This window comes from Lolium perenne, chromosome 4 (assembly GCF_019359855.2).
Source record: "Lolium perenne isolate Kyuss_39 chromosome 4, Kyuss_2.0, whole genome shotgun sequence".
Classification (NCBI taxonomy): Eukaryota; Viridiplantae; Streptophyta; class Magnoliopsida; order Poales; family Poaceae; genus Lolium; species Lolium perenne.
Genome location: NC_067247.2, coordinates 367464443 through 367491878, shown reverse-complemented (window position 1 = coordinate 367491878; position 27436 = coordinate 367464443). Strand labels below are relative to the sequence as shown.

General features: G+C 45.9%; 2 protein-coding genes and 1 pseudogene across 2 annotated transcripts; 1 reads left to right on the top strand and 2 right to left on the bottom strand.

Moving 5' to 3' along the window:
* Positions 1–981: 981 nt before the first annotated feature.
* Positions 982–6076, bottom strand: LOC127296664 (chaperonin CPN60-1, mitochondrial). The gene is made up of 18 exons (XM_051326841.2): positions 5939–6076; positions 5813–5837; positions 5479–5610; positions 4932–5091; positions 4338–4513; positions 4141–4236; positions 3867–3971; positions 3692–3778; positions 3513–3602; positions 3357–3437; positions 3184–3252; positions 2605–2682; positions 2423–2518; positions 2109–2208; positions 1914–2017; positions 1734–1839; positions 1564–1642; positions 982–1304 (listed from the first exon to the last, which is right to left on the bottom strand). The coding sequence occupies exons 1-18, from the start codon at positions 5974–5976 to the stop codon at positions 1196–1198; spliced, it is 1731 nt and encodes a 576-aa protein (XP_051182801.1). The 5' UTR covers positions 5977–6076; the 3' UTR covers positions 982–1195.
* A 171-nt stretch (positions 6077–6247) lies between these two features.
* LOC127296665 (PHD finger protein ING1) lies at positions 6248–9694 on the top strand. Its single transcript, XM_051326842.1, has 7 exons — positions 6248–6399; positions 7099–7170; positions 8058–8245; positions 8720–8780; positions 8866–9022; positions 9107–9230; positions 9321–9694. The coding sequence occupies exons 1-7, from the start codon at positions 6372–6374 to the stop codon at positions 9429–9431; spliced, it is 741 nt and encodes a 246-aa protein (XP_051182802.1). The 5' UTR covers positions 6248–6371; the 3' UTR covers positions 9432–9694.
* An 841-nt stretch (positions 9695–10535) lies between these two features.
* Positions 10536–12030, bottom strand: LOC139830308 (uncharacterized; annotated as a pseudogene).
* Between the last annotated feature and the right edge of the window lie 15406 nt (positions 12031–27436).

Here is a 27436-nt window from a genome sequence, read left to right as displayed (position 1 = left end):
CTGGAGTAAGCCCTATGAGAGCATTACTGATCCACTCATCGCAGAGACTTTGGCGCTCCGTAACGGTGTAATTTTTGCACGACTGCGTGGCTATCCGAAGGTGGTGATAAAGACAGACTGCTTAGAGGTTGTTTCCCTCTAAAACACTCGCCGTGACAATCGTTCTGTCGTGGCACCCATTTTACAAGAAGTTGGAGAGCTTGTGGATTATTTTAGTTTCTTTTCGATTCAGTTTGTACCTAGATCAGCAAATAATTCTGCCCATCTCTTTGCTAAGCTAGCTTGCACATTGACGGTGACTAGTAGTTGGAGAGCTTGTGGATTATTTTAGTTTCTTTTTGATTCAATTTGTACCTAGATCAACAAATAATTCTGCCCATCTCTGTGCTAAGCTAGCTTGCACGTTGACGGTGACTAGTAGTTGGTTAGATTGTATCCTAGACTTTCTTAAGATCAGCATTATTGCTCATTCGGCAAGCTCTCTGAATTCCCCGCAAAAAAAAAGAGAGCCTTTTGTTTTTTATATACTGTTGGAGCATATAGTATCATCTTCTATTTCATTTCACTAAGCAAATACACGAAGTGCATGAACAGTAGGGAATGAACAGTAGGGAATGAACAGTAGGAACAAGTACGACCTCATGCTCATATTTGTATGGGTGCAACTTACTATCTGTTTTTCATTGGAAGTTGGAAGATAATTAAAGATGAATTATTTGCACCTTCCAATACCAGCTTGGGTGGGTAAAACACATGGAACGAATGGAATCAAAATATACACAATGACACAACCATCCAATTTCAGACTGAACGAGCAAAGCGTAAAACTTCCAAGGCAGGCATGTTACCTGATAAATATGCGTACTACAGATCACACACTTGGTTCATATTTTGAAGAGAGCAGTTGTAATTAATACACACGCAAATAAGAGTTGATGGAAGCTTCAGCAAAATAATAATCCTGTAATATGGAAACCGGCATAAAAGAGCTTTCAGTTCTTCATAAATTCATATCTCAATGCTTGCATGACCACAGCATAAAGTATTCTTGAGGTTTTAAATCCTCTAGCCGCAGAACAAAATATGGGACAGCCTCCTCATACGGACAGTGCATAGAGATGAACCCAGACTGCAAAAAGGTCTAGCCTAAATGTTTCACATAATCACATTGTTTCGACATCAGTGGAGGAGCAGGCTAGAAATCCATCCCGCCCATGCCGCCTCCTCCCATTGCAGGTGCAGCCTTCTCTTCCTTGGGGCTCTCAACAACGATAGCTTCCGTTGTAGTCATCAGAGAGGAAACACTGCAGTCAAGATGGAAAAAAACAGGTGTCATGGCTCAGAAGAATAACGAATATTCCATATCCACAATTGCCATCCTTCAACATTTGGGTAGTCAGACTAAAGCCAAGAGAGCTTCAAGATATTAATAGGATCACATTCACTACTTCAATGCAGCTTGACAATTGTTAGTGAGTCAAAGGTATGTGATCATACATCAACTGAGATAATTTTCAACACGAGCATTTACAAAAGAAAATGCAGATAAATAAGAGGCAGTACCTTGCAGCATCCACCAAGGCTGTTCTGATGACCTTAAGTGGGTCAATGATACCAGCCTTCACCATGTCCACATATTCACCTGGTCAGGGTATCAGTTCACACATCCAACATCAGAAACATGAATTAAACAAAGTTAAACAGAACAATAATGGCTGAACTTTGCACCATACCTTTGGCAGCATCATAGCCTAGGTCGGTGTTATCCTGCTCCAATAGCTTACCAACAATCACAGCCCCTTCTACACCCGCATTTGTAGCAATGGTGTGCACTGGGGTCTGCAGAAATGTACAGTCATCAGGCAATGCAAGGGACACATGAACCGACAAAAAAGAAGGGAAAATTGACAAACCTTCAAAGCATTTTGAATGATCTGAACACCAATCTTCTGGTCAAAGTTTGCGGTCTCCAACTTATCGAGGTTTCTTGACGCATAGAGAAGCGCAACACCACCACCTACGTACAAACAGATCAGACCTTCTGCCATGATAATTTCCTCATATATGATAAAACGCAGATACTCAACAGCAGAGTTCAAGTATGGTACCTGGTACAATACCCTCCTCTACTGCAGCTTTCGTAGCATTTAGTGCATCCGTCACTCTGTCCTTCTTCTCACCAACCTCTGCTTCACTCGCCCCACCAATCTAAAGGAAATTTAAGATTGAATTCAGGCAAAACCAGAATTGATACCATTAAATTTGGCGCAAGTTTTCTTATTAGTTCTAACATACCCATCAAATGCCTAATAATAACCAAAACCTATCTGCTAACTATGTATGTAGTACTTAAATGTGACAATTAAGCAATAGCACAATAGTCTAACATAAAACATAATCTTTACAACATAACAGTTTTTACCTTCAGAACAGCGATACCGCCAGAAAGCTTTGCCAATCTCTCCTGTATCTTTTCCTTATCGTAGTCAGAAGTGCTTTGCTCAATTGCAGATCTCAGCTGTTCAAAATAAAATTAACAGTGATAAGCATGTAACACAATGTTCAGGCTGATAATAAACTAAGTTAATTTAACATGGAACAGACCAGCTCAGCTCTCTCTTCAATAGCCTTCTTATCACCCGCTCCATCAAGGATGACTGTGTCATCCTTTGATACTGTAACCTGCATGCACATGAACAATTCCCTGAAGCATGAATTTACAACCCAACAGAGCAAACATCTAAGCCTGTATTTACAATTAAGCAGCTTGCTCTAAAATGTATCACTCTACACATGGGTCCAGTCAAGTTCTAGAAGTTGTCAAAACACTGGTACACAAGAATCTACTTATATGCCTCAGGACAATGTTCCTCTTATAAGTTGAACAGTGCTATACATATACAACTCTTAAACATAAACTACATAATATTTAGTGCTACAAGAAAAAACATAATTCATCACAAACATGATCAATTTTACTACCCAGCAAGGTGAACAGTATGTATAATACAAGTCTAAAACGCACAGTACATAATATTTACTGCTACAAGAAATAAACATAATTTGTCACGAACATGGTCAATTTTACTTCCCAGCAAGCTGATATTTGTTATTGTATTGAATGACTTGGATGGTAAGATCCAAAACAAAATGTACAGTCCAGCAGCTGTAAAATGTCTTTACCTTCTTGCAGGTACCCAGCATGTTAGGCTCAAATTTCTCAAGGTTCATTCCAAGTTCTTCAGATATGACCTGATCGCAGGAAAATGCGAAATTCAATAAAAATGGATGCCAGGATTTGCTAACTGTAAGACAGGCAATACTAAAATTGACGTCATGATTAGAGTATGACTTACTTCTCCGCCTGTAAGGATAGCAAGGTCCTGTAGGCTGGATTTCCTGTTCTCTCCAAAACCAGGAGCTTTGACCGCACAGAGCTACATTTCATGTCCAGTAAGATGGATAAATTCTATATATGAGTACCCACTAAGCAAATGGAGAGTAAGACTGACCTTAAGGCCTGCACGAATCTTGTTGAGAATCAACATACCCAATGCTTCACTTTCTATATCTTCTGCAACAATAAGCAGAGGCTTTTGCTTCTGTTTGAGCAAAAATATGGTTCATTAGTTTGTTTGCAATATGAGACAACAATACAAAATCAGAAACAGAAATGCAAGCAAACAAATACCTGGTGGGAGTACTCCAACACCTTGATCAGAGCTTGAAGGTTGGATACCTTCTTATCATATATCAAGATTATGGGATCATCTAGTTCCTGTAAGAGACAAACGTAAATATACAATCAAAATAATTTTAAGGCCAACAGTACATTTAACACTAAGAAAGCAAAAAAAAATACTTACACATTTCTGGGTCTTCTGGTTGGTAATGAAGTATGGGGAGATGTAACCTCTGTCAAGCTTCATGCCTTCCACAACTTCAAGCTCGTTGTATAGTGTGTTACCATCCTATAAAATGTTTGATGAGGAACTTCAAAATATAAGTTTATAGTAAGAAAATGATATAAGTTCATATTCATGAAATGTTAATATGAACCCAAGTGAGCATGTGTAAGGCAAAAGTTGAGCTGCAAATTATGCAATGGCTGTATTGGCGTTATTTGAAGCTTTGACTTACCGCAATGGTGATAACTCCCTCTTTACCAACCTTCTCCATAGCTTTTGCAATGAGCTCACCGATTTCCCTCTCACCATTAGCAGAAATAGTACCCACCTTTTTAAAAGGGCAATGAATAAATAATCGTGTGTGTGTGCCAAATAGGATAACAAAAACATGCAAGAAAGACTTGTGACTGATAGCAGATCTAGAGTTACCTGTGCTATTTCCTCAGATGTATTGATCATTCTGGCCATGCCCTTTAGGTTTGTAACCACAGAATCAACAGCCATTGAGATACCACGTCTCAGATCCATTGCATTCATTCCAGCCGCAACGGACTTACAACCCTCAGTGAATATTGCCCTTGTCAGAACTGTGGCACATGTTGTACCTGCAAGTTTTCAAACATCAGCACAGCTGCACAGCGCCCTTAAATGAGTCCAACAAGCAATTTCAACAAAAAAACTAGAAAGAACTGAATGGTGAGAAATATATAACATGATGACTAGATAAGATTGTAAAAGTTTGTCAAATAGTGCAGTTATCAAGTTATCATGGAATAACAACTCAGAATTTACCAAAAAATCAATCAAAACCAAGTCCATAACAAATGTGATATTATTGCTTCCGATAAAAAGAAAATATGAGCAGCAGGGAGAACAGGTTGACAGAAAGCAGGGACAGAAAATGAAAAGCTTCCACAATTCCTCGATAACAGTGTTATTAAGTGTTAAGGAGGCAAGTCCACAAAAACGTGTGTGCATGATTATAAGCATGAAGGGCATTAATAGTGCAGAACTAAGACATACCATCCCCGGCAGTATCATTGGTCGCATTAGCAACCTGCTTCACAAGACTCGCACCAACATTCTTAACTCTGTCGCTGAACTCGATGCTCTTGGCAACAGTCACTCCATCCTTTGTAACTTTGGGAGCACCAAAGCTTTGCTCAATAATAACAGTGCGCCCCTGTAACACAAGTATGTACGAGTTCAGCACTGTTTGACATAAAAACTCACTATCTACTACGAAAACCAACCTAAAAAACTATACCAAACCAAGATTTACATAACTACTGAAGGCATCCGATGAATCATTACTTAAATGGCCTTAGTGAAAGGACTTGCTTTTGTAATTTTCAACTAAATTTCATGCACAAAACATCTACCATGGCTTAAAGGCAAGATTGTGCCTACTACTTGTACTACATAGTTATGGCAGAAACATGTACATATACGTTTGGGATTGGCTAATATTCTAGTGTGAGAGCAACAGCAGCCATAATCTTACGTCTACAGCACTCAGAATCTCAGATCACGAACTATGCACACGGATACTGCACGGAAACAGGCATACCTTAGGACCCATGGTCAGCTTAACCGCATCAGCCAACTCCTCAACACCCCGGAGCATCTGGGCCCGGGCCTCGACCCCAAACCTGATGTCCTTGGCAGCATAGTTCCTGCTCCAGGCGAGCCTGCTCCCGACCTGCGCAGCAGCATCACAAGCAAAGCACATCACCTCACGAGGTCAAAACTTAAATCAGCGCCCACATTGCCCCGATGCAGGGGACGAGGACGAATCTATCTATCAGATCAAACGCATTTCCGGCGAGCGATCGGCGCGGCACACGGAGAATCTAAACCGCGGAGCGGGAACACACTAGCTACTCGCAGAAAAACCTGCTCACCTGGCGAGCGCTGGCCCCGGCTTGCCTGCGCAGAGCAGAACACACATTGTCAGCGACTCGATTCAAACGCACAAAAACACCCAGCGGAGAGGAAACGGCGAGGAGGAGGCGCAGCGGAGGACTCACCGGGCCTTGGAGGCGAGGCTGGCGGCGGCGCGGTACATGGCGGAGGAGGGAAGGTGGATCTCGCGGATGGTTTCTGAGTGGTTTGCGAGAGGAGGCGGCTCGCCGCGGAGGGTGAAAAAGGGGCGAGCAACTTGGGGAGGGGGAAAGAACTCGGAGCGGCTAGCTGCCTCTAGAAGGATCCAGGGAGGGGTTTAGGGTTTTGCCGCCCGCTCGCGCGCGTTCGTGGGCCGCGCAGCGCGGCCCAGCTAGGTCCAGAGGGCTTGTCAGAGGGCGGGCCCCGCACGCGACCGCCCCTTCTTGCGGAAGGGGGATCTCCGATCTCCGCACCGGAACTCCACCTCCTGCCCCCACCAGCGCCGGCCGGCGAGGCCCCCCTCCCTTCGCCGCCTCCCCCCCGCTCGCCGTCGACCGTGGTGGTCTGGGATCCGGCGCCATGGGGTTCCTCGAGGACTTCCAGGCCAGTGAGTGTCCCTTCCCTCCCTCCCCACGCCGCGAACGCTAACCCTCGCTTCTAGGGCACAGGCTTCGCGAGCCCGCAATTCGAATCACGCCGCGTTTCGTACTTGGGCGTGGATTAGTCCGTGATTCCGGGATGGTGCTTCCGATTACGCACCCCTGGTTCGGTACTCGTGATGTTAACTGAAGCGCCTAGCTAAATGCAGAACACAGATTAACCAGTTTCAGTTGAACTGCATTTTTCTTCCTATATAAGTGTAATAGCTGGTATATAACTGCTCTGATCGAGTGTCTCCTTGAAGAATTACTTAATAATTTCTTGCCGTGTCGTAAACTGACTCGAAGCACCTTGTTGATGCTGGTATCCAGTGCCCATGGTGATTATGTACATGAGAGCTGAGGAGTTGGCTTTACATGACCTTTTGTACTAGTATACTACTAGCTCTCGACAAAATTCTTCTTGTCGGCACACGCATGTTTCCTTGCTTGCACGCACGGATTAACTGGAACCCAGAATATATATGATTGCATTGTTGGACATGGGCGAATGACTGCTTTCCGATCAAAGCCATAAGTTCCTACCGCAAAACCTGTATCATCTTTCCTTGATTCAGCTTACTCCACAAATGGTAACTTCATCGCTGGGATGCAACTGTGTGCCTCAACGCGTGCATAAATGTAACATCCTATTTGATTCTTGCCAGGTGTTGAAACATTGCCGGCTATGCTGCACAAGAACTATTCGTTGATGCGGGAGCTTGATAGAAGCTTGCAAGGTACGCAGAGCTCTCAATTCCACATTGTACTGTGCCACCATGAACTGATCCATGCGTCCGACAACCAACCCGCTCTTTTCATCTTCAAGATGCATCTTAAGGTTACATTGTTTTATCTCTAGCTTGTGCATGCAAATGATCCATTTTGGTTGGTAATTTTTTGTTTGTTGGAAGGAACACCAGTGTACTGCTTTTCTTTCTGACTACTGTTGAGCACTATTACCTCTGTTCCCAAATACAAGCCTTTTTAGAAAGCTAGTTGAGCTTTCTAAAAAGGCTTATATTTTGAAACGGAGGTAGTATTTATATCAATCAAATCGGCCTATGCAACAAATTTAGTAGTATTACTTGCAGGATTGTGGACAATTCTGCAAGACAGAATTTAGTAATTGGAAGTCAATTGTATACATCTTAACTGATTAAGATCCACTTTTCTAAACTTGACGAGCATCAGTTATGTTATCTTGGCTGAATCATGGCATGGTTAAGCTGCAATCGTAGGAAATACCTTGGCAAGTCGATATATATTATGTTGTCCAGGATTGGCAGTAAGCTTACTATTTGCTGTGTCTGCTCTTTCCTAGATTTCTTTTAGGAAACGTTCAGACAACTATAAAATTTGGCTACTAATATGCACATAGTATTTGGATTTGCCATGCCTGGGTATTACTTAAGAGGTCATAAAAATATTTTTTCATCTCGTCATCACATTTTAAACAAATTCTACAAACACCTAAATGGAGAAGTTAATCGTCAAAGGTGTGGAGACTGTGTTGATGTCTAAGCAAAAAAAGAATAGCGCTAGTATGTATGTATTTCCAAAAGTGTAATGTGAACTAGCTTGATTTCTCTGACTGACCTTAGCCCCACTTTGTGCTTCTGGTTAGGTGTGCAACTGGAAAATGAGCAGCGCTGTCAACAAGAAATAGAGGACATTAAGCATGGACTTGAATCTGGAAGTATTACATTTGAGCCAGCAAAACTTAAATTTTCTGATGAAGCTGTTGAGGAGCAGAAGCATTGCGTTAGAATTGCTGATGAGAAGGTGGCTTTAGCCACACAAACTTATGACCTGGTAAAAGTCTCTTAGTTACATTCGTCCTTCTCTATTTTGATTGGGGGAGGGGAGTAGATAAAGAGAATTGATTATGTGAAAGAAAGAATAGGATAAGGCCGTAAGAGACTGGAAATACTACCATCAATTTTTATATCACTCCTTTTTCTTATAAAAGGAAAAATATCGATTTGTGGTAGTATTTTTTTCTCCACCCAACTGGAAATAAGCATGTCACTTTTTATGTCAGTATCATATTCATTCATGTTGTTACCTTTCCTTTGTCCAAGCTAAACATATCTGCCATCTTATTTACAGTGAGGCTTTACGTTCAAAGTAACAGAATGTTTCAATTAGATTTGTCCAGAAATTTACTTGTGTAGTTTATGTCTTGCTAGGATGTACTGCGTAAGCATGTCTTGTGACATCGCTGAGTGTTCCTGAATTGTGAATATGCGGGTTTTTGATTGGTGCTGATTTAGATACGTGATATAGGTTGACGCTCATATCCAACAGCTCGACCAGTACATGAGGAAGCTTGAGGAATATCGGCAAGGTACTGAAAGTACCAATTGCATGACGCTGCAGTTTCATAACATGATTTTTCTTACTGAGAACTTGTCCGTGTTTTTGGTGAGCAGAAAAGGAGGCAGCAGCTGCAGCCGCGGCTGTGGCAGATACAGTTGTAGCAGCTACTTCAGCTACTCCTGCTAGTGCCGGTACCTCAAGGTTCGCAGCTGCCGACCCAGCTCCAAAAAGTGGAAGAGCTGGCGAAAGAGGCAGAGGAGGGCGAAAGAAGTATGTTTTCTGTCTGAATAGGATTAAGCCATATAAGGCATTCGTGTTTTCTCACTGTAACATCGCAACTCTCGTTTTTTGCAGGGCCAAAGTACCCACGGAGCCACCACCTATAGATTTAGAGTTGCCCGTCGATCCTAATGAGCCGACATACTGCTTCTGCAACCAAGTCAGCTATGGCGAGATGGTCGCGTGCGACAACCCTGAGGTAAGTATCGTTCGTATGTGTTCTTCTTGAGTGCCGTCAGTCTTGCCTCTGCTTGGTTTTCTGATCCTGCTGGTGTTTTTTGCTTTGCAGTGCAAGATCGAGTGGTTCCACTTTGGGTGCGTAGGCGTGAAGGAGCAGCCCAAGGGGAAGTGGTACTGCGGGAGCTGCATCTCGTACCAAAAGAAGCGGAAAGGCAAGTGAGATACATGTATGGTCTTGGTGCTAGGAGGTGGTAAGCGCATGGTTGCTCGTGGTGATCGTTGGATACCATTGTGCCGAGCGAAGAACATGTTGCTGTTGGCCTGTGGTTTGGTTGGGAAGCAAACTGATGTAGCAAGAGTGATCATGTACATGCTGTAACATTACTGAGGAGTACCCATGCGGTAGATATGTGGCCCCTGTTTGGGACTTTGGGGATTTCTCTGTTGGTGAAGGGAAATGAACTGATCACTGAGATCTCTGCAGTCTTTTCATGTACCTGGTTATAGGCTGTAGAGCTAGCATTGCCCGTTGTGCAAAGCCGGCGATGTGTAGGTTTGGAACCAAACTAAATTATGCCCTATTTTGGCTGTGGGATATGGGATCTGTACATTCTGAAGGGTTTCATTTCCAGTCGTGTACAGACTGTAGTTGCGTTTGACTGTCACTACCAGCGATATCATGAAGCCTATTTTGTAGCGCGGGCTTGTGTCGATTCACGTGGATTGAAGTAGCATTGCAACGGCGCACGATTAGGTGTAAGCAACGGTGTAGCTTACACAGCCACGCTGTCCAACACAGAGACGAGGCATGGGCAATAAAGGCGAGTTTGGTTGCATGGGCCGATTCGTGGCTCGCTGACGCAGCATGCAAGCACACTTGCGTGTTCAGAACGAGCCACGGGCCGAAATTGGCCTGTTGTTTGGTAGGTCGAGCTGCATCGATTGGGTCAAAAGTACTTTCTGTTTGTTTGCCTGCAGCCAAGCCTAAATCTCGATGGAGATGATATTAAGCTTGTTTGGTACCATCCAGGCATGTCTACTGTTACCTCTTCTCTACGACGGGTAGCATTACCATGCTCTCACCTCTCATCACACAGAAATCACAGTTCATGATAGTTGAATCAGTTCACGAAATCATCTCTAGCTACTACGAATGGTAGTTCATAACACGATGCTCTCTAGCTACTACGAATTGCAGTTTATCATAACGGGGTCGTTCAACATACGGGGATCGAAAAGGGTTCGAGAAACAGGGGATCATAGGGGTTCTTCTTCTTCTTCTTCACTTCTTCTTCTACACTTCTTTTCACTTCTTCACTTCTTCTCAGATGGTGGTGTTGCCTCTGGCTTCCCATATTACGCCTGCCCACTCTTGCCTCTTCACCTGCCAGGCATCATTGTCGCCTGCTTCCACGCCATGGCTGGTCTCTACTTCATCAAAAGTGACAACCTCTTCGAAGAACTCGTCCTCGCCCCAACCTAGGATCCAGTTGTGAAGAATGCAACAAGCAAGGACCAGCTTTACCTGAGTGGCAAATGTGTGGAACGGTTTCTGGTCAAGGACCTTGAACCTGTTCTTCAATGCAGCAAAGGCCCTCTCAATGGTGACTCTAAGGCTTGAGTGTCTGAGATTGAACAACTCTCTCGCATTCAGAGGTCGGTGCTTCGCAGAGAACTTGTTGAGGTGGTACCTTGTTTTTCTGAAGGGAGGTAGAATTCCAGGTCGGCATGCATATCCAGCATCTCCAAGATAGAACTTACCCTCAGGGATTTGCAACCCATCAGGCCTTGACAAGCTGTCGGCCGGTTGCTGGCATCATGAGCTGAACCCTCCCACCCAGCAAGCACGTAGGTGAACCTCATATCGAAATCCACAGCTGCTAGCACGTTCTGGCTGGTGTAGTGCTTCCTCCCGCGGAATGCTGCAGAAATTGATCTCGGTACCTTTGCAGTGACATGAGTACCATCAATAGCCCCAATGCAATCATGTAAAAAGATTAGCACGCAATCATATTTCTGATAGTAGCACACATCTGATAGGTAGAAGGAACATGCTTTTGTACTCACCCTGAAATAGGGGAATCACCTGTAGTTGTTCTTGATCTTGGTTGGTGTGTTCATTGATGCTGACTTGATCATTTCACCTCTAAGCTCCCCAATTGCGTACAACACCTGCTGGAAGTACCGAGAGATAGTCTCCGTGGATCACCTGAATATGTTATGGATGACTCTGAACCTCTGGTTATGACCGACGACATGAAGAAACATTGCGACTTGTTCTTCGATAGAGGTGTGGATGCTATCAGTCAGCAGTCCTCTTTCCCTGAACGTTTTCTCAAGTGCATAGAAAGGGGCTCTTCTCATCCGTAGCATCTGGATGGCTTCTACGTCATTGCAGTTGTAGATGTTGTTTAGGTTGGCAATCCTCTCCTGATCTCGTTGTAACATAGGTCCGTAAGTCACACGAAGATAAACAGCATGCCTAACTGCTCTCTTGTGGACCATCAGGATCCAGGCTTGTACGCAAATAATGAGTGCTGCGGCGTGATGCACAAGCTGGAGCTGGTCGGTCTACTCAAACAAGATCTATGCGTTACGAACGGTCTTATCGAACCCAACCAGTTATACGAACATGAATCGAACACTAAAGTAGAGCAGAGGAGTTTCCCCTTACCTCCGTCATGGCGGACGATGGACACGGCCGAAAGCCACCGCAGATGTGCGCAGGCTCCGCCGCGGTTGGAGAAGAGGACCATGGTCCGACGCCGTAGCCCAAAGGGAGATGCGCGCTGCCAGATCTGGGTCGCCGCCGCCGCCATCGGTGCGAAATTTGGGGGAAGGGAAAATTTGGGAGGGGGCTAATGGAGAGGGTAACCGAAGAGGGAGGTTACCCCTACCTTTGCCGCGCAACACCGCTGGGATTTCGGCTTCTCCCGCCATGCCGAGGCGGAGCTCCCGCGCGAATGACGTTGTCGATTTTCGTCTCGCCAGGGCCTGGCCCTGGAGAAACTGTCAAACCAGGCGTTCCTCCAGGGCCTGTCCCAGGGGTGCTTTAAAACCGGTGCTATGCAAGAACGCGAGTGCGTCCAGGGAACCAAACGGTCGGAAAAATGCTGAGCCGATGCGAGCCAAGGGGCGCCCAGGCTACCAAACGCGCCCTAATGGCCTTGGAAAGCTCAGCGTTTGTTTCCGTCGTCTTGGGCAAAGAAAGATCAACGGGAGCCAGGCCAGCCACGCCAAAAAGGCTGTCACGGTACTATGACCCCTTCACTCTCAGTTTTTGCCCCAGTGCGGGCTCCGGCTTCCTATGAAAAAGGTAGCTCTGCTGCCACTGCTCCCCTCCTTCTACTCGGCGTTTTGAATTTTTTTGAAGACAAGTGAAGATTGACAGGTGCTCTTGAACGTCGGCGTCGAAGGTGTCTTCTAAACCAGTAGAGGCGTCAGAAGCAAGAACCACGAGCGGCAACACCTACCAATCAAATGACCAAACATCTTCCGTGTGTTTTGGGTGCGAGGAGTAGCCACCTTGTTTGCGGACGAGTCGAGCGGGGTGGGTTGTGGAATCTGACGCAAACGAACTACCTCGTCGAAATGGCTGGCGAAATAGGGGCGGCGGGTGACGAGGGAACACCTCGGCAATGCCTACGTATTGTAGACTAGGGTTTCGGGAGAGCGACGATGGAGATTCCGGGGACGAGATTAGGCACACGACGTACCCAGCTTCGGGTCCCCTCGGTGGAGGATCCCTACGTGCTGCTAGCAATCCAGTATATGATCATAGATGTGTTTACAGCGTGCCGCCATATGCGGAGCTATGTTGTCTATCTCTATGTCTATATGTTGTCCTCTTTATTTTGGGTGCCCTGGCTAGCTTTATATATGCAACCAGCCTAGGGTTTTACAAGAGTCCTAGTCGACTACTTCTTCGGGTTGCCTTGTTGGGCCTTCTCCATATTTGGTCTTCTCCATATTGGGCCGAGCCAGGTATACTAATAATGGGTACCTGAAGGGTATGCCCATGTCAGTAGCCCCCGAGTTTATAGGGAAGTCGAAGACTTGCGTAGAAACTCCAAGCATAACCATCTCTGAAGTCGAATAAATACAAGGCGAGGTCCATGTCGTAGATCATGTGTAGCGTAGATGATGTCGACGATTCTTGAAATTATCGGGTGCGCGGCAGCGCTTCCGATGGGATTAGCCCCCGAGTCTATGGGCAAATGCTTGCACTTGGGCATAGACTCAAGTTGTACTACTCGATGAAGAACTTGACTGTACTTCTGGGCGCAGCCCCTTTTTTTATCGACTCCTGTTAGAGGACTTAATGAAATCCATCACTCCCGATGGGAGTAGGCTCCACTCGAGTCGTAGAATCGAGTTGAGTCTACAAACCCTGATTATTGTAGATGCTGTCGAAGTTATTTTTCTATCGGGTGCGCGACCAGCGCTCCCGATGGGAGTAGCCCCCGAGGCTACAGCCAAGTGTTTGCACTTGGGTGTAGGCTCAACTTGCTTTTATTCGACTCCATAATTTTTCCCCTTTCTTGTATCTTATCGAGAGGGTAAACAATGCTCTCGATAAGAGTAGCCCCCGAGCCTATGAACAGGTGCTTGCACCTAGGCATAGGCTCAAGTTGTACTACTCGATAAAGAACTTGGCGCATCCCCTCTTTTTATCAACTCCAGGCCATTGCTATTTTTATTTGACATCCATATCTATATTGTACATGGATAATGGTAGTTGGGGCTAGTTCATCTGACGGATCAGGTACTAGTTAACTGCTCTAGTGGCAATCCGCAAAAACCTACTTCAAGATCACGTCCCTGGACATGATCTCGGGATACTGGTGTTAACTCGACAGGTGCCGCTTAAGGTCTTACCATTCTGTCGAGTCCCAGTCATGTTTTATCGGGTCCACAACGCGTCCGCTGGGATATTTCTTCACATCTGTTGATGTGGAAAAAAGTAGCAGAGCGCAGTCTTTGGCGATGCCACGCCACACAGGACGGACCTGGGGTCTTACCTTCGCAGAGTTTTGCGGCATTCAGAGATTGTTCACGACTTTGGCGCTCTGAGAATATATTGTCGAGTGCCTTGTTCGGCTGATGCAATGACCCATTTTGCGGGTTCTTCTATATTTTTCTCGGGCGTGATGAGACAGCCGCATATATTGGATTCTTCTATATTGTCGGGTACATCGCCGATACTCTTGCTCGGAACAAATGACGAGTCAATAGACCCGAAGATTTGTCCGTCCTTTTTTTTCTCTCTCTTTTTTTTTTTTTTTTTGGTTCCTCCTTGATGATAATTTCGTCGAGTTCCTCCTTCAGGAAAATTTCTTCGGGTCCTCCCTAATTCTTCGGGTCCTCCCTGAGGACAATTCTTCGGGTCCTCCCTAATTCTTCGGGTCCTCCCTGAGGACAATTCTTCGGGTCCTTCCTGAGGACAATTCTTCGGGTCCTTCCTGAGGACAATTCTTCGGGACCTCCCTGAGGAAAATTCTTCGGGACCTCCCTGAGGAAAATTCTTCGGGACCTCCCTGAGGAAAATTCTTCGGGACCTCCCTGAGGAAAATTCTTCGGGTTCTCATTGAATAAAATTTCGTCGGGTTCTCTCAAGATTTCGTCGGGTTCCTCCCTGAAGAAGATTTTGTCGGGGACTCTTTTGATTTCGTCGGGTTCCTGATTTCATCGGGTACTCCTTGAGGATAATTTCTCGGGACCTTTTTGAGGATAATTTTTCAGGTTCTGTTCTTTCTTGAAGACAATTTCGTCGAGTTCTCCCTGTAGACAATTTCTTCGGGTTCCCTCTTATATACTTTGAATTTTGCTTTCTCCTGCACAAATAAACAAACTTTTTCTATCTTTTCCTTGACTCTTTTTTTTTTGCATGCGGTGTCAGATGCTCAGATTCGATGATATGTAAAGTGAATATACGCCGCGCAGCCCCCGAGCATCGGGTCCGGCAAAAGTAGATGATAATCAACTTTGTGTAAGATAAAGGAACACTTATCTTTATTGGGTACGATGGAGTCAACGCGCGATGAAGTCTTCGACTGCATAGAGGAAGTCGAACCGAAGTAGAAACCACCAAATAGCGATAATAGACGCCGCCAAATTGTTTGATGAAGAAATAGCCGAGCCCCCGAGCGCCGCTGGGGTGATATCATGATTGTTGAATGAGCCCCCGAGTGTTAGCCGTGACGTCGAAATAAGTTGATGGAGTCGCGGCGTCATCTAAGGTGACGCCATTTAAGATGAAGCCATAAACAATAATATATGAAGATGAATCCCAGATGAAGTATTTGAGATGAGTCCATATTGAGGATTACGCCATTAAACACAGAGCATATATTCAAGATAAATCCATCGATATCATAGAGGATGAATCCATTGATCCGAAGAATCCAGTAATACCCATAGAAGATGAATTTGCTGATATCATAGAGGATGAATCCATTGATCCGAAGAAAATAGTTCCAGTAATAATCATAGAAGATTAATCCATTGAACCGAAGAATCCAGTAATATAGAAGGTGAATCCGCCGAAGAAAATAAATCCAGTAATAATCCTCGATGAAAAATCCAGTGACCCGAAACACCTCGGGTAATGTTGTATAAGAGTAAGCTAGTAATATTCATATAGATGAATCTTATAAGATGAATCCGATGAAAAAGAATCCAATAAGCCGAAGAAGATGAATCCACTTATCCGAAGAAGGTAATTTCACTAAGCCGAAAATAAATCCATTTAGCCGAAGAAGATATATCCACTAAGTCGAAAAAAATAATTCCACTGAAGAAAATAATTTCACTGAACCGGAGAAAATATATCCAGAGCCGAAGATAAGAAATTCACCAAGTAACCGAATATATTTGTGGTAACGAAGTAATGGCGCAGCCCCAGATGTCGGGTGAATTTACTATAATGTTGTAATGGTGCAGCCCCCCAGTATTCGGGTGTAACAGAAGCAAATAATAATTGAATCTTGAAAGAGGGAGACTTAGCTTTTTTATCAACTCTGGCGGAGCCGACGTGAAAGGAGGTCGTGCAGCAGGCACAATCGATGTAATCGCGCGGCGCCTGGCTGGAAGTAGTCGATGAAGAGGGCACAGCCGATGTGGCGGATCCACGACATATAAACCCCCAAGTGTAGCGGGCGTGGTCGTTCGAGCGGAGTAGTCGAAGCTTTGTTCAATCTGCAGTTATATTGTAGCGCAAAATCTGTGCGCAAATAATAGCACAAACCGAAAATATTTGGCTAAATAAAATTTACAAATAATAATAAATTTGGAAATATAGCACCTGATTATTTTTGTCGGATTGCAAATTCGCGACGCAGTAAGCACGGGTGAGCGGCTGATGGCCTCTAATCCCACTTTTTTGAACAGACTCCTCAGGTAGTTATACGTAAGAAGAGGCAACACGTAAAGCATTAGAAGTGATATAACAATAATTAAGGCAACACGTAAATCCATCAGAGATGATGTTAGGCAGTTCCGATCCGGTCTTGTTACTAGCGTGGGCCAACACGATTGTAGCAACTCCTCCACGTGAGTAGTACTTCCTTGTTTTGATCTTGGAATCGAAGCATGCTCTGGCGCGGCCACGAGCACCCGTGAGCTATACGTGAAAAAACCTGACCTGATCTTTGTTGATACTTAGCCCAGGCTTGTCGCCGACTAGAACTTGATATGATCTGAAGATGAACCCGACGAAAACCAGCCGATTGACGATGATGAACCGAAAGCCAGATGCAATCCGTATGTTGCTGATGATGAAGTCAACAGATCCCGCCCGGATGACAAAATCCAGCGTCGCTATTCCCACAGACGGCGCCAATTGACGAGGGAACACCTCGGCAATGCCTACGTATTGTAGACTAGGGTTTCGGGAGAGCGACGATGGAGATTCCGGGGACGAGATTAGGCACACGACGTACCCAGCTTCGGGTCCCCTCGGTGGAGGATCCCTACGTGCTGCTAGCAATCCAGTATATGATCATAGATGTGTTTACAGCGTGCCGCCATATGCGGAGCTATGTTGTCTATCTCTATGTCTATATGTTGTCCTCTTTATTTTGGGTGCCCTGGCTAGCTTTATATATGCAACCAGCCTAGGATTTTACAAGAGTCCTAGTCGACTACTTCTTCGGGTTGCCTTGTTGGGCCTTCTCCATATTTGGTCTTCTCCATATTGGGCCGAGCCAGGTATACTAATAATGGGTACCCGAAGGGTATGCCCATGTCAGCGGGAGGGGCAGAAGGGGAGCTGCATTGTGAGAGAGGGGTGTGAGGGGTGGCATAGGCTAATTGCGTCAGTTGGGACGATGGCAGTTGGTACCCAACCTGCTTTCACCAACATCGAGGGACATGTCTTCCGTCCAGATACGACTCCTGGTTAGGGAATAGACCTCTCTCTGAACAATATCCGGCATTATATAACATTGTCCGTCGCAAAAGTGATACCATTGCTTTAGTAATGCCAACCTCCCGTCTGTGACGTTTAGACGAGATTATACGGTCCGAGACTTATTGCGTGGAATGTCTTACTGCTTCGGTTGGAATCCATTCAATTGTCTGAAGGACCTGATGGATTTCGTTGGAACTTACAATCCAACGGAAAGTTTACAGTAAGTTCAATGTACAATGCAATCATCCAACCTGAAATTCTAGTTGGTAAAAACAAGAAGATTTGGAAGATGAAAATTTCGCTAAAATCAAGATTTTTGGCTGGTATTTACGTCGAGGAGTAATCCTAACCAAAGATAATCTTGTGAGATACAATTGGCATGGGAGCACATGGTGTGTTTCCAGTCATCACAATGAGACAATTAAACACTTTTTTCTTCCAGTGCCGCTTTGCCAGATCTATATGATCATGCATCCAAGTAGATTTGATCTGTATCCCCCGACTAGTGTAGCCGATATCTTTGGTAATTGGCTTCATTGTATCGATCACAGGTTTAGAGCTCTTATTAGGGTGGGAGTGCTTGCCGTTATATGGTCGCTATGCCAATACAGAAAAGACAAAGTTTTTAATGACAAAAATGTTCTCTCTTGCAGGTTATTTATAGATGTACCATTACTCTCCGTTCGTGGTCTGCACTGCAAAGGGTGGAGAACTGCGACCTCTTTATGGAGGTCTGTACACGGTTAAAGAATACAACGAGGGATACTTTTTCTCTAAATGGGTGGCATCATAATCTACAGATTGCTTCACCACCATCATCTTAGGCGTTCCACAATTGCTAGCGATTGATATGTATTTCGCCTTTTTTAGTTTACATTCGGATATTTTAGACTCTTAAACGGCTGTATGCATCTAGGTCGAATGTATTTGCTTGTCAAAGTAATAAAAACGCCCATTATAAAAAAAAGTCTTTTGTCCAAGTCACCAAGAAGGTACCCTATGTACCCTCTATAGCGGGGACAACCTCAAGGCACCAAACACACTATTGAGTCGTGCTAGAACCAAAAATTAGTTGTCACACCCTGGTAGTCTCTTTGTAGTACGGTGTAGGAACAGACTTAAGATGCTTCCAGAGATTGTTTCTGCCGTCTCGGGCAAAAATCAACGGGGGCCGGGCCCGCCATGCCAAAAAGTTGTCACAATATCACTCTTCACGCCCAGTTCTAGGGCGATTTACACAAAAATAACCCTTTTGTCAAACTATAGCACAGACTGACCCTCCGGCGAAACTATTTCACTCATCTAACCCTTTTGTGTGGCGCCCCTCTCATGGGCGCCACACATGCCCATGTGGCGCCCCTTCTGCCGGCGCCACAAACCCATCCGACGTGGCCCGTCGACGCTGAGCTGGTGAGCCGATCCGACGTGGCAGGACGTGTGGCGCCGCTCTCGCCGGCGCCACACTTTGAAAGTGTGGCGCTCGTGGCAAGGGCGCCACACATCCACTTAAGTTTGGCCGTGCGCGCCCAGCCAGCCCGACCCTTCTTCTTTCTTTCTCCCTCTGTTCTTCTTCTTTCCTCACAGGCGGTCGGCTCTCTCTCTCCCCCCTCTCCCCCCACCAAATCCACCACCAAATCACCAGATCTGTCCATGGAGATCGTTCCCAACTCGTTCCTTGAGGTAATCTCCTCCGTTCCCCTTCTTTTCATCCATTGTTTTTGTGTATTTGGTTGAATCTACATGTGAAACCCTAGATGTGGATTTGGTAGATTTGAGGGTGGAGATGCATTTGGTTGGATGTTAGGGTTGTTGAAGTAGGAGAAATGGTAGTGTGCTAGTTTGTATGGGTAGACTATGTTGATTATGCTAACTAATGAAGATATGTGTGTATGTGTTGTTCCCATTATGCTAGGGGGATGGAAAGAATTGTTCATGTTCATCATGTGGACAAGGATGCTTTCTTGAAGGGAAACATAGAGCCGGAGCCGGAAGAGGTTGACTTGGTGTTTGACCTTAGCCCTAGCTTTGCGGAGGTGGTAGCACAAGTGAGGGTTGAGTTGAATTGGAATGAGCCAAATGATGGTGTTGAGCTAGAGGGAAGGCATAATGTGGGGTTTGGAATGCACACCCGTTGGAAGACAATGCGTATCAACTCCGAGCAACGTTGGTCCGTTTACAAGGAGACGGTGGCCGGGTCACAAGATAAGGCTTTGGAGTTGTTTGCAACCAAGACGGTTGATGCTCGTATCGATCTTGACCTTAACCGGCCATCCTCCCCCGTTCGAGAGAGGAGTCCACCACCCATGAGCCAAGAAGAAGCCACTCAATCTCCCATTGTCCAATCTCCCATTGCCCAACAACCTCCGTTGGATAATGAGTATGACGAGCATGACGATGGTGATGATGGTTTCAAGATGAATGGCAACAATATCGGTGATTTGGATAAATATTGGACGCAAGAGGAGATGGACCACTCCATTCCTTATTCCCGATGCTATGCGTCGGACTCGGATGATGATGGACCAGAAGAGGAGGTTGACGAGGATGGCTTGACGGCTAAGGAAGCCGAAAGAGCCGAGATTTTCAAGAAGGTAACCGGACGGGATATCCGGGTACCATTGTTCCGTGATGTTAGTCTTGCGGATGGAGCCGTGGTTGATGGTGGCAAAAGTTTACTTCTTGGAGCTAGGCCAATATCCAAGAGAGATGTGGATGCTACGACGGCTATGATCTCTAAAGGGCTCACGTTTGATACCTTCTTGGAATTGAAGATATGGTTGAAGGAGTTCTCCATTAAGCATCATCGCCCTTACATTGTTGTTCACTCGGACTTGAAGAAGCGGTACACGCTAAAATGTGTGGATAAAAGGTGCCCATGGGTTGTCCGTGCAAGACCTTTCAAAAAAGGGCCCTCTTGGCACATAACAAGTTGTGTAGCCACTCACATGTGCCGGGGGGCCGAAGCTTGATGGCAAGGATGCGCAGCCGGACCACCGTCAACTCACATCCGAGTTCATTGCATACAAGCTCTCGGCGGAGATATCATCACTTCCTATCATGAGCATTAAGTCCGTGCAAGATACGGTCAAATCCCGGTTTGCCTACGACGTCAAGTACGGGAAGGCATGGAAGGCCAAACAAGCCGCATTTAAGATGTTGTACGGTGATTGGGAGGAAGCATACAACCGAGTCCCTAGGTTGTTGTTAGCGATGGCCGCAACTAACCCGGGCATGGTGCATGTGGTGGAGCCTTCCGCAACCAAAATGACATTGCATGATGGTAAAAGAGTGAGGGTATTTCACCGTGCATTTTGGTCATTCGAGCAATGCACGAGGGCATTCGAACATTGTAGGCCCGTCATAGCCGTGGATGGTACCTTCTTGACCGGGCAGTACAAGGGCACACTATTGGTGGCAATAGCAAATGATGCGAGCAACCGTTTAGTACCACTGGCTTTTGCATTGGTAGAGATTGAGAACAATGATAACTGGGAATGGTTTTTCCACATATTGAGGACGAGGGTCATACCACCCTCAAAGGAAGTGTGTGTCATCTCCGATCGTCATCAAGGAATTCTCAATGCGGTGGAGCTTGCAATCCCCGGGCATGCTCCCTTGCATCACCTATGGTGCATGAGGCATTTTTGTGCAAACTTCTACCGGGCATGCAAGAGCAAAGAGTTGTCTGACCTTCTTCAAGATTGTTGCCTCGCTTGAGGAGCTGCCAACTTGAGCAAATAGCGAGGGAGAGGGCCAATAGGATGCACCTAGAAGAGGTGGCTAGGGAGGCTGAACGCATCAAGGAGGAAAGAGCTCAAACGGAAGATGCAAAGACGGAGGAGCGCCACCACTTCTTCGATTCGGTCGTTCAGTTGGCTCGTGACATAAGGGAGAAGGAAGAATTGGCTGAAGAATCTAAGAAAAAGAAGGCGAGGGGGGAGGGAGCCTTTGCCACGCAGTGATGTCCGTTTGGCTATGTTCTTGTTGTCGAACCTTTTATGTTGTCGAACCATGATGTTGTGTGAACCTTGATCTTTTCGAACCTTCATGTCGTTGAACCTTATTGTAATTGGAACCTTGATGTCGTCGAACCTTATTTGTCGTTTGAACCATTATGCTGTGTCGTACATATGTGCAATGTTGTACTCAAAACTGTTTGAATATGGTGGTAGGATTTTTCATGGTTTTAACACAAGTCAATGTGTGACGCCCTCCGCACTGGCGCCACACTGCACTGTGTGGCGCCCGTGGCATCGGCGCCACACATACCAACATATATCAACTTCTGGGTCGAAAACATCCAGGGGCTCCGGACGATTAGTCCTTAGCCGTTTTGGCGAGCCTCTTTGTGTGGCGCCCGTGGCATCGGCGCCACACATGCTAGTGTGGCACCCGTGGCATCGGCGGCACACGATGAGCCTCGCCAAAACGGCTAAGTCCCAGACGATTTATCTTACAGTATGTTTTGGGCAATTACAAGTGGATGTGTGGCGCCCTTGCCACGGGCGCCACACTTTAGCGGCGCCACACGTCCTGCCACGTCGGATCGGCTCACCAGCTCAGCGTCGACGGGCCACATCGGATGGGTTTGTGGCACCGGCAGAAGGGGCGCCACATGGGCATGTGTGGCGCCCTCATGGACGCCACACAAAAGGGTTAGATGAGTGAAATAATTTCGCCGGAGGATCAGTCTGTGCTATAGTTTGACAAAAGGGTTATTTTTATGCAAATGGCCCAGTTCTAGTCGCAGTGTGTGTGGGCTCCGACTCCCGTAAAAAGGTAGCTCAGCTGCCCACGGCCATGGCACAGGTGACAGGCAGGCACGGCTGGAGGCACCCAGCGCGTCTGTCTGCTCACGTGGACCAAAAGTAAACAGGCAACAGGCCACGGCAAAAAAACGCCGCGAGGGATGATGGTGACTCGGGCGAGCGGCTACCGTAAATTCAAACGCCTGGCACGTCGTACGTGCGCGGTGCACATCTTCAAGGGAGATTGAAGCTGGCCTGTACGGTATGTGTATGTCCCGAACCGGAACAGTGCGACAGTTATTATGCCAATAAGAGTACAAACAAGCGGTGAGGTACGGTGTCTCATTCCCCACGAGGCTAAACTTTTGCATACTATGATCAATCATCACACTCTTGCTTCATAAAATTAAGAGCGAAGTCCGTTTGTGGATGTACGCGGGGGCTAAGTGTTTGGGTGAAATAATGTGGGGGGAGTAATCCCTTATACCATTTGGCTTGTACAGATTATCTTGTCTAAAACATTTCTTTTTAATTAATAGATTTGGGCAAAACTTTTGCCTCTGTTCAAAAAAAAAATCAATCATCACACATTCACACAAGTATATGCAAATGCCTTTTGTACATAACAAGCAAAACGGTTATTTTGTACTACCTCCATTAAAAAATCTGATATTTTAAAAAAGTAGTTTAATTTTTTAAAAGAGCCTTATATTTCAAGAATGGGATAATAGCTGAGCAATCTAGAGCGAGCCCTCCAAAGGACATGAGGAGAAAGAAGAAGAAACGGATGATAAGTGGGAGACTATGATGTCCAAGTGGGATTCCACCTCCACATCTATACTTTCAGTTATAGATAGACTCTTATTTTGGTGGAATAAGTGGGATAAATAAAATTTGGATTTATTTAAAAAGGAATAAGTGGGATATACTCCCTCCGTGTACATCTATTTTTGGCCTAAGTCAAACCTTTTTAAAAGTTGTCTGACTCGTTGTACACAAATGTAGCAACATATGGCATCATGTCGAAATATTATGAAACTACATTTTAAAACGGGTCTAGCTGTATTAGTTTTGTGTCATAAATACTCCTACATTTTTTCTATAAAGTTGATCAAAATTTATTAGACTAAGGGCTAGATATACACCTATTTGTCCATGGAGAGAGTATAGATTTTTTTTTTCTTTTTATTCTTCTAACGTCCTCGAATCAAAACATGAGCTCGACTGCGAAGTCACCTTGTGGCTCGACAATTTCTCGAACAATATGGGCATAGCTTCCCATTGTTCCTTCCTCCAGGTTCTTGATAACATTCTTGCAGTCGCTCGCCACCCTTGTTCGACGCGCATCGAGATCCTTAGCCAGCGCTATCGCCTCCCTGCACGCCAGCGCTTCTAGGGTTTCCGCATCCGTGCGTCCCGGGAAAACCACCACGGACGCTTCCACGTAGACGTCACAGAGAGAGTAGACATGTGGAAGGAGATCCCACTTATCCTATTTTTTCGAGAAAAGGGCCACATGGCCCCAGTTTTTGCAGTGGATTGATGGGCCCGATTCGTTGAAACCAGTATTGGCGAATAAGGCCTGGATTGTTAACGAGGGCTGGCATGGAAAATTTCAGTGCAAGCCCTTTAAAACCCGGCTTGTCGAACGAGGCTTAAAAGAAAATGACCCATTTTTTACATGTAAAATACTGCTAGCATAGTTTTGTTTGGATATTTGCCTTCATTTGATCTCGTCTTTACTTAAAATTCTACCCCCTCCGTCCATTAATTGGTGTCGGAAGGTTCGTCCAAATTTAAATATATCTATGCACTGAAAAGTGTATATATACAATTGAATTTAGATAAAAAGGAATTGACATCAAAAAATGGACGAAGGTGAGAGTATTTAATGTCTCCATGTATCCTATTTGACGGGAGACGGTGGGAATGAAGATGGGAGGGTGATCGACCAACGACGAGGCGGAATGTGGCAGGAGGAGGTTCGGCAATGAAGACACAGTGTGACATGTGGCGGTGCGCGCGGTCACACGGGAGACCTTGCGTCCCGGCAGTCCTGGCCGCTCGAGCCTAGGCTAGCGCGGGCTTCCATCGCCTTGCAGACTAGTCGCTGGTGAAACACGTCGACATATACGACCGTGCATCGCGACGCGCTGCCGGCCCCGTCTACGTACGTGTGGGTGGGCGTACGCATACCGTGTAGCGTGCGCAGCCATGCTGGTGGTGGGCAATCATGGCCCCCATTTGCGATTGGCCGCGGAAAGCTCAGCATTTGTTGTTGTTGTATGTATTGGGCAGAGATGGACGGGGCCAGGCGGCCAGCCGCTTCAGAAAAGCGACCGATCACCACCCTTCACTTCAGTGGCAGGCCGTCCCGGTACCAGCGTGGGCTCCGGCTCCCCGTAAAAAGGTGGCACCGCTGCCGCTGCCGGTGCTGCCACGGCCACTGCCTCTGCCACGGCAGCGGCCGGCAGGCACGGCTGCAAGGAAACACATAGGCAGAGCCAGCTCGACTGCCTGCAGACCGAAAAGGCGAACCGCTGGACGCCACGGCACAAACGCCGCGCGCGCCTGAGCCTGCGGGCGATCATTCACGCTGCGTTCGTGCTAAACGGAAAAATCAAACGCAGCACGCGTTGCCGTTGCGTCGTGCTGGCCAGAGCTGATCCGGCGTCATCCAACGGCTGTTGGCGGAGTTCAGGGCGCGGGGAAGGGAGGAACATTTGGAGCTGGCGAGCACGGCGTCCCGCGTCCGGAACCGTGGATTGCATGAACATGCAGACGAAACAGGGGTACAAACAAGCGGTGAGGTGCGGCGTCTTATTCGGCCAACGGGCTTACACTTGTTCCCAATGTATCTACTCTTTGTCTGTACTCTCCGGCTGCACGATTGCGTGTGAGGACGTTCTCTTAGGTAGGTAGGTAACCCTCAACCAAACAATGACGCATAATAATGTTAAAAGAAACAAAAAACATCTCTTTAAAAGAAATTTCGCATTCATAAATTACTACTATACTCGCAAAGAAGTGTATTTTGTGCATCGCAACAAAGAATGATATCGGGGCAACGCGTATCCAACGGTGTGTCATTTGATCTCTGTACAAGTTTATTCGTTTCTGCGCTGGTGTCTGTAATCATCGCTAGGTGGTCTAAGGAACCATTTGCAATTCTGTTACTCCTAGGGCCCTTTTGTCCGTTGTTGCTGATTATTAGTAGACACCAATGGAATTTCCGCAAACAAAAATGTTTTAACCCCCTTTATCCTCATACTCCTTATTAGAGTTGGGCGGTAGATGGGGAGAAGGGGATGGAGAAGCAGAAAGGAAGGGACAAGGAGGATAGAAAGAGGGAGGAAGCAAATCGACAAGGGCGAGGCGGAACGCGGAGGAAAAGGGTCAATAACAAACATGACATGGCTAGTGGCAACCTGGCTGAACCAAATGTATGATGTAAAGTGAAGGGACAAAGTGGGCGAGAGAAGAGTCCACAACATATAGACAGATAGAGCAGAGCAATGTGAAAGAGGTCCTAACTAGCGGAAAAAAATACCACAAAAGGGATCATAGATAAGGAGGTAGAGAGCAGGCGGAGCGAAAGACGCTCTAAGAGCCTTCTAACAGCTTGCCCATATTTTGGTAGAATATCTAAAACATCAAATATTAGGATTTTTCCACCAAAACTGCTCAGTAGTCGAAGTATCCCGCTACACATATCCATATATTTTTGGGTACTCCGCATGAGAGCTGGGCGGCGGATGGGCAGACAAGGAAGGTGAACGTGAGAAGCGGGGAGGAAGGGATCACGAGGAGAGAAAAAGGGAGGAACCCGATCAGCAAGGGTAAGGTGTAATGTGGAAGAAAGAGTAACGAACCTGACATGGTTACTGGCAACCTGGCTGAACGAGCAATCCGACTTGCAATGGAGGGAGAAAGCGGGCTAAGAAGATCCCACAATGCAACAATGAGAGGTACATAACAGAGCAATGTGAAAAGGTATCCTAACTAGCGAAACGATACTATGAAAATGGTCGTATATAATGAGATAGAGAGCACGTGGAACGAAAGACGAGAGCCTTCTAACCATCTTGCCAATAATCCGCTTGAATATCTAAAACATAAGATATTTGGATTTTGCACCAAAACTGCTCTAGCAATCAAAGTATCCCACTACTCCTAACAATTTTTTTGGGAAGTTATCCACACTTTCTCCCCAATATCCAAATATGGATCTTCCTACCTCGCCTCCAATAATTCCAAAAATAGCACGGGAATACGATGGATCGAGTTGGAAATTTACATGCCTGGTTCACCTTTGTCGCTCTCCCTGGCCAGACTCCTGTGACGCCTTTCCTTCCTCATTGTCGTCCCTCCACCGCTCTTCGTTGCGATCACGGAAAATTCAAAGGTGGTGTGGCGCTTCAGCTCCCCCTCCCCTTGCATGTCGCCGTTGCTATGGCCCACGTGTCCCTACACGCTGCTAGGGATGGGTAGATATGTGGTGCCGTCATTGGGGAGTCCACTCTTGCATCGACAAAGCAGAGGAAAAATGCCTCCTCACAACCCATCAGTAGCGGCTGCTAGACTAGCATCGTCGACGGGGGCATTTGAGAGCTCTCTATGCATTCATCATCTTTATGTTCACACACCTTTTTTTTGTGTTGATAACCACGGTCGTAGACTTAAGTTTGCACTTCAGATTCGAAATTTATGGATTTGAAATGTTGCTTAGCACATGATGATGAAACTTGTAATTATCATGTCATGGAAGTAGAAGATAAAAATATGTATATCAAATTATCTCTAACAGTTCTTGATACCATATTTTCACTCTACCTATAATTAGTTTGGATAGCTAAAATATGGATAAACTGTTAAGAGATACTCCGACAGATGGAAAAGAACACGAAGAAAGTGGCCGTAGGGAGGTAGAAAGTGGTCGCACTGTAACAAAGCAGCAACAACAACAAGAGGATAGACCGAACGGTCGCTGGCAAGTCCAGTTCATCTCGTTATATGTCGCCACCTTTTCCTTTTCCTTTGCCTCCTCCTCGATCGGCGCCGTTAATC

Excerpts from the sequence above, each read along its gene's own strand:
- LOC127296664 (XM_051326841.2), bottom strand. The coding sequence starts at position 5,976 with ATGTACCGCGCCGCCGCCAGCCTCGCCTCCAAGGCCCG. Across the intron at positions 4,237-4,337 it reads CATCTGAGGAAATAGCACAG|GTGGGTACTATTTCTGCTAA; the intron begins GTAACTCTAGAT and ends CCTTTTAAAAAG. Across the intron at positions 1,643-1,733 it reads AGGCTATGATGCTGCCAAAG|GTGAATATGTGGACATGGTG; the intron begins GTATGGTGCAAA and ends TACCCTGACCAG.
- LOC127296665 (XM_051326842.1), top strand. The coding sequence starts at position 6,372 with ATGGGGTTCCTCGAGGACTTCCAGGCCA. Across the intron at positions 6,400-7,098 it reads CCTCGAGGACTTCCAGGCCA|GTGTTGAAACATTGCCGGCT; the intron begins GTGAGTGTCCCT and ends GATTCTTGCCAG. Across the intron at positions 9,231-9,320 it reads TCGCGTGCGACAACCCTGAG|TGCAAGATCGAGTGGTTCCA; the intron begins GTAAGTATCGTT and ends TTTGCTTTGCAG.